Source organism: Filicampus tigris, chromosome 1, assembly GCF_054856515.1.
Source record: "Filicampus tigris isolate MCC_2025a chromosome 1, RoL_Ftig_1.0, whole genome shotgun sequence".
Lineage (NCBI taxonomy): Eukaryota > Metazoa > Chordata > Actinopteri > Syngnathiformes > Syngnathidae > Filicampus > Filicampus tigris.
The window spans coordinates 30,242,045-30,248,787 of record NC_141217.1 but is presented as its reverse complement, the minus strand read 5'-3'; the positions used below and the strand labels follow the sequence as shown (position 1 = coordinate 30,248,787).

The 6,743-nt window shown below is 42.9% G+C and overlaps 1 protein-coding gene across 6 annotated transcripts in view; it reads right to left on the bottom strand.

Moving 5' to 3' along the window:
* Window positions 1-757: 757 nt before the first annotated feature.
* Window positions 758-6,743, bottom strand: part of pcbp4 (poly(rC) binding protein 4) — a 66,713-nt gene continuing 60,727 nt past the window's right edge. For all 6 annotated transcript variants that reach the window (XM_086031093.1, XM_086031100.1, XM_086031125.1 and 3 more), the window contains 2 exons: window positions 4,254-4,423; window positions 758-1,687 (listed from right to left, as the gene is read on the bottom strand). In XM_086031093.1, coding sequence (XP_085887219.1) covers window positions 1,342-1,687; window positions 4,254-4,423 — 516 coding nt within the window. In that variant the 3' untranslated portion in view covers window positions 758-1,341. The remainder of the gene's footprint in view (window positions 1,688-4,253; window positions 4,424-6,743) is intronic.

Genomic DNA, 6,743 nt, shown 5'->3' with positions numbered 1-6,743 from the left:
CACTACTGTTACTAATCCTATTACTGATCCTCCACCTGTTTAGTTACGCTGCTGCCAGCATGCTGTGTGTACACGCAGAGTACATTGTCTCCTTCACCGACGCTGTTCCAAAATTAGCAACAGAGCATTGCGAAACCTGCGTCGAAAGAGCTGTTCTTCACACTCAAAATTATTTTGCAGCTCTAATAACAGCAAATATGCAGGGCAAGAATGCAGCACGGCATATCGCACTGCCACGTTTTCCTTCCTTCGGTGCTCTGCATGCTGCCATATAGTCATTTCTGTCCAATGGGTCAACCAGTCGTCACACGTAGCGTGGATGTGTTTACAGAATATGGTTCACTTTCAAAAAAGTACAGTGTGAATGCGATCTGCACCAAACGAAGAAAAAAGAAGTCCACTTTTGGTCAGGACCAAGTGGATCAAAGGACTTTACTATCGTGAATACAGCCTGAATGTGGGGTTACCAGCTCCGGTCCTCTGGGGCCCCTATCCTGCATCCAACACACGTGATTTAAATGATCAGCTCATTAGCAAGCTCTGCAGAAGCCTGATAACGATCCTCGAGGACTGGAGTTGGTGACCCCTGGCCTAGTTTAGAATGAAATTGTTTTAACAGGCGATCCGAACTGGGACTGGCTCAAGTCAGTATCTGATGATTTTAAATCTTTTTGTGACTCTGTCTACATGACTCAGTCGATGAAGAAAATGTTCTCCACTATTGAATACATCCTGAACATGAAGGACATAAAACGTGTCAGGAAAAAAAAAGACTTTTAATACATGTAACAATGCTAATAAATAAAGATTAAAGGAGTGCACAGTCAAAATAAAATCCAACAAAATGAACAAAACACTGAACAGTCAAGTACAGTACCTTAAAAACAAAATCCCCCCAGACATTTACAAATGTTTTTTTTAAAAACTTCCAGAGGCAAACATAGACATTGTATAAAAGCATCATACAGTAGCGCATTTTGTCATTTGAGTATAATTTACAAATTATTGAAGGATAAATACTTATGGCTGACCTCCGACATGAGACACACATGTGAAAAGGTGTTTTGACATGTGTCTCTCAGATGAGCTTCAAGCCCTTGTACATCTTGGAAAAGATCAATAACAGTGAAGTGACGACGACGGCGGCCCACCAATTGACGTGAAACTCACATTTGACTTATATATCTGTAAATGATTTTTGAAAAGCTTTATTCCGTTGGTCTCTTCTCTGTTGGTACATCGCAGAATCAAAGTCAAGGGCATGTCTGCCGAGGGATATGGCTACATCAGGCGATTGCGGGAAGAACACTCAACATCCGTCTTTGCGCCGGCTCCGCGTCATCAGTAGGGTGCAAACTTCTGTCTCTCTGGCTTTTTGATGCAGTTGGCTGAGGAGATTTTGGCCGTGTAGGCCGCCAGAGTGGTGTGGGAGGGCGCCGCCGTAACCGCCACGGCCGGGGCGGGGCTGGACAGAGTCAGAAAGGGGACGGACTTCATCCCCAGCAGGCCCGAGAGGGGCATGGCGCCGTATGGGGCGCCCAGCACGTGAGCCGGGGTCAAGGCGCCCACGGTGGCCAGGGTGGGAGCGGGTGAGGCTGCCGGGGACGCCGGCTGGGTGAAGGCCATGTTTAGGTCAACCGGAGTGGCCATGGTGGAAGCCTGGGCTGTGGATTTGGCCGTTTCTAAACTGCGAGGGCAGACAGGAGGGTGCGGAGACAGGACAGGGAATGAAGATCAGTACATTATCTTCCCAGTTCTTTCCCCGTTGCAATGGAATGCTTTGTATCTGTTCTAGCCTCCCAAAAAGTGAAAATATTTGTGATGTGAGAAAAATAGTATTGGGATATTCACATTTATAAAAACATACTGTATTGACATAGAAATACAATTAAAAGAATGAAACCGTTTTTGTCACACTTTCACCTTCAAATGTGTTGCTCATTCTGGTGTGGGCTCCTTAGCCAGAAGGGGGCAGTATAAGACAGACAGACGTAGATGTGTAGTACTAGAGGCTCAGCTCCTTTCTGCTACTCAGTATGACAGTAATATTAGTAGTCGTTCGCAGAGGATAAAGAATATATGCCTCTTAGTACTGTTCTATGGGTGTTGTAGCACTTTTCGTGTTAAGATTTCCCTTGCATAAAGGGTAAAAGCACCACCACAATAGGTGGTCCGTGTGCCTATGGAGTTGCCCATTCAGGTAGTGGAGGCTACGTGGTTACTTTAAATAGAAGAGAAGAACTGTTTGAACTGTCTTGAGTTCTGACAAGCAAATTATACCCTACAAAAAAGATCAGAGATGTTTTATACAAACATTTTTTGGGGTTTTGAATTACAAGCAGACATACGGGTGGGCGGGCTGTTGATCTTGGCACATTTTGCACGCTGCGTGCATTTCAAGCTGAGGGAATGCTCAAGGTTTGTTTTTTTCTCTCTATCAAAGTGGGAGAGAGGCGTGTGAGTCTGCCAGCATCACCCCATCAGTGTTCATTAGTTGCTTAGGAAAAGGCATTCATAATCCTGGTACACACACACAGACCGCACACGCGCACGCACAACATGCCTTGTGTTATTGAAGGCTTTTATTAAGTTCCAAACTTTTTTTTTTGTTTCCTACCAGACAAAAAAAACAAAGCCAACCTCATTTTCATTACACTAATCTGGAGTCTCACAAGTTTTATCAGGCAAAACTATTTTATTATTAATATGAAATATTAACAATAAATAATATTATATAAATTATTTTATAGGTTTTCTTCTTTGTTTTCTTCTTCTCCCAAAAGCAATAATTCTTTTTCCCTAGATTAAAACAATTTTTTTTTTAAATTTTTTCCTTGGGGGGATGTCGTGAATATTTGTCAACTGTGGGCATGTGAAGCCTTGTGAGACTTTCTCGTGATTAAGGGCTATATAAATAAATTTGACTCTGACTGAATTTGATTCTTCTGTACAGAAGGGTATTGCTGTCACCAGCCCCCCCCCCCCCCCCGCGCCAAAAATTATTACATTATAACGGAAGAATTTCTTGTTTTAACATGATAGGTTTCATGTTTGGATGTAATGAATGAGTTTCTCGTCTTAACGGGATCATTTTCACATCTTAACGTGATAAGTTAGACTTCCGCATTTGGCCAAATGAAACAAAGCAAATTCTCTGGTTCAGGTCACGGGTGGGGCACTATGTATATTTACAGAGATGGGCATTCCATCCAAGGGACGGACATTTACGAGGGTGGAGGACGGTGGATTGTCCTGCTCGAAGAGGAAGTCAACGCAAACATTTTTTTTCAAGCTATGACCCGGAAGCGGAAGTCTTTCGTTCTCTTCCTAAAATAGCATTGGGTAAAAACTGAAAACGTATTGCATTATTACGCAAACGTTTGGCAATAAAACTCAGTCGTATTACATTACAACGCGATCTTAAACATTCTCGTAATGTCCCCTGGCAGACACCGTAGTGGAGCACTTGTCCTCCTTCAAAAAAAAGTTGACAACATCGCCGGTCAGTTTAGTGACTGACGGCGGTTGTGTTGGCAGCTAATGCTTATCTTGGTTGGAACTTAAACAATTGTAAACAATTGAATCCATTGACGATACTCCCAGCCGGTAAGTGGATATGAATAGGAAACTAGCCAGCTAATGAGCCTGAAATAATGTTTATGCTACCGTTAGCATCTCTCCCATGGCGTCATGCGCGGATACTTATTAATTTATTTCATTTTTATAATTATCATTTGTACGGACTATTGAAACGTAAGGACGTTACTTAGGCAATTTCTGTGTGTTTATGTGTGTCTTCTTTTTGCAATGTTAAATCTTTTTAAACTCTTGCACTTTTTTAACACTATTACAGAAGAGCATAGCAAAACTTTTCTAGTAAAATATGATATTGATATATATTTTTTTTCTGTTGGGGCAGCAATTTGCTTTTGTACTTCTCCTTAATGTAAGGTTCTTTATTTTTTGAGGGCATGGTCATGAGTCTACAAAACTCTCCACATGATCTCATTTATGGTTATTAGTTGACCAACTGGAAAACTGAGTCATAAGCATACGAGCTCCATACTGAATATTTCATTCGGTCAAAACACAGCTCAATGCTTTTCTTCTCTCCCTCGGGGTCAATTACCGGACATGCAAGGACGTAGGTCATTATCACTTATGACTACAGCATGACCTTTGACCCTTTTAAAGGGATGCATTTCCCCCCCAGGCTTCCCCTGTGATTCATTCAATTACACGCTGGCCCTTACCAGGAGGTAATGAGGTACTGGGCCAAGTTGATGCTGACCGGGCTTCCCGTGATGGTGACATGGCGGTCACTGGTACCGTCCAGTTGGCTGCCAATCTTGATCTGGGCCCCCGACACCTGCCTGATCTCGTTGATCTTAGTGCCCTGACGGCCAATGATGGAGCCGATCAGCTGAGAGAGAAGAGAGCAACGGTGAAACACGGAAGCGCTCACTTGCTGCAACGGAGGATGACTCGGTAGATAACGGGGGGGAAGATTGGCAAGGAGGACATTAGTATAATGATAAATGATCTCATTGGTCGTTGGGTGTAATGACAAGGACCGCAGCAAGGATAAAAAAAAAAGAAAGAAACATGATGGATAAATACAAGGAAGATGGCACTCTATAATATTGCACTTTATAAAAACATACAGTTATAACATAAGTAGAATGCAGCATGATTATTGCATCACAGCTCCTAGTTGGCCACCGGGGCGCAGTATAATATTACGATCATGTAGACATGAACCAGGCATTTCACAATAGCTCTAAGGGACGTGTAAGTTGCAATAATATTATTTTCACAGAGGGGAAAGAATATATGCCTGTGAATATTGAAATATTGTCTGCTCACTGTTTGCACTGACGGTTTATAACTAGGGCTCAACTGACGGCGATTTAATCGATTTACTGTTTTTATGTTACAGTTGAGTTGAGATGATGATTTTTTTTCAGATTTTTTTTACACATTAATCCATTACAACAAAGACAAAGATAATGACATCCAACATTACCCTGCAAAGAAATTGGGAACAAAATCTGCAGAATTTTGCAGAATTTTCACTGTGTAAAGTTAAACAAATACGAAAGAACAAGGTAATGAAAAACAGTCAAATGTTATGCCTGTAATTTATTGTTGTAAGTGTTAAGGGATCCAAATAAGTTATTTTATTCAAAGTATTTTTTTTTCAATTATTTGGCCGATTAATCGTTGTCGGAATTTTATCCTGCCAAATATCTGAATCGACCTTAAAAAAATCCATTTCGGTTAGACCCGTGCTATAGCACCGCAGCATTGATGCTATTTGTAAGCCCGTCTATGGAGTATTCCATTGTTTGTTAAATGCTGTTGTTAAGGCAAAACTTTGGGGTTCCTTTAAACACGCAACATGTAATTTTCTTTGCTTTAGCTTATGTTTAGTTGAACAGTAGACTTCAACTAGGGGTGGCATTAAAGAGCTTGAAGTCTCTTTTTTCAAAGAATATCTGTCAAATTGCTGCTTGTTGTGAAGTCTGTGGAGTTGAGCTCACTGTACCACCATACAGCGCTCGTATCTGAAATCTGTCGTACGATGGGTCGTATTCTGAAAAACTTGAATTGGGTCAGTCGTATTAAGGCGCCACTGATTCTCGGTCCACGGTGATCTCTCAAGCACAGTTATAAACCCTCAAAATATTAACGTGTCCCAAATACGTACAATATCGGACGTGTGTCTGTGGTGGACAAAGCAGAAGGACGATATAAATCCAATAAATCTCAGTTGAAAACTATAATCATAAATCAAATTGGCAGACATAAGGAAAAAACCACTTCAAGTATTGCAATAACATTGTTTGTCCTCAAGTGAGTTGCTCATCCATCCATCCATCACGCGTGTCAAAAGCATTGTTTTACTCTTCCGGGACCTGGCTTAATTGCCTCTGAGTGTGCACGGGCGAACGGGAGGACAGAAGGCACATTTGCCTCTCATTAATCTGAGTGGCTAAAAGGTTATTGATTTCTCCAAGTGGCGGCGACTTCCCAAACAAATCACTTCCAAAACGAACGCCAGTGAGACGCATCTCCACGCTAATGGAAAACATGATGGAAAAAACAACTCAAATATCTATTAGACGTTTCCCCTTAGTCGGAGAAGACAACAGCTGGGGACTGGAATTGCGTCCACTTCCAAAATACATGTGCGCACGTGCTGTGTTTCACCCAAAGTGGAGGCCGGCTTACTACCAACAATAGACATTCAACAGAGGGTGTGTATCAGCTCAAGTGCAGGGTGCCAGAGCTCAGTGGCAGATATATAGCAGGATGGGGGGGAGGGGGGGGGGGGGTTGCGGCATAGACAGTGATGGAGCACTTGTAGTATGCGTGTGTGTTGGCAGCTTAGCGGCGGCTGACGCATAGGCCGAAATACACAAACACACGCGCCGGCCATGCCGCGCTTGTTCCTGCGTTTGGCATTCCTTTCCAGAGAGGTAAGCGGCCTGTCGGGCAAAGTCTGATTTGTCACACAGCAGTCCGCTTGCTCTGTCTGTCTGGCTATTCTTGGCTCGGGGGGGAGGGGGGGGTGTGAGAGGACACGGACTGCCTAAAAAGACTAACTCTGGAGACAATGGCCGGCCCAAAGCCCAAATCACAGATAACACCTCCGCCCACTGAGACTCGCAATCTTCTCTGGCCTTTCACTACAGCTGTCAATAGATGCCAGCTGTCACCGAGTTTGGTGCAGATGACAG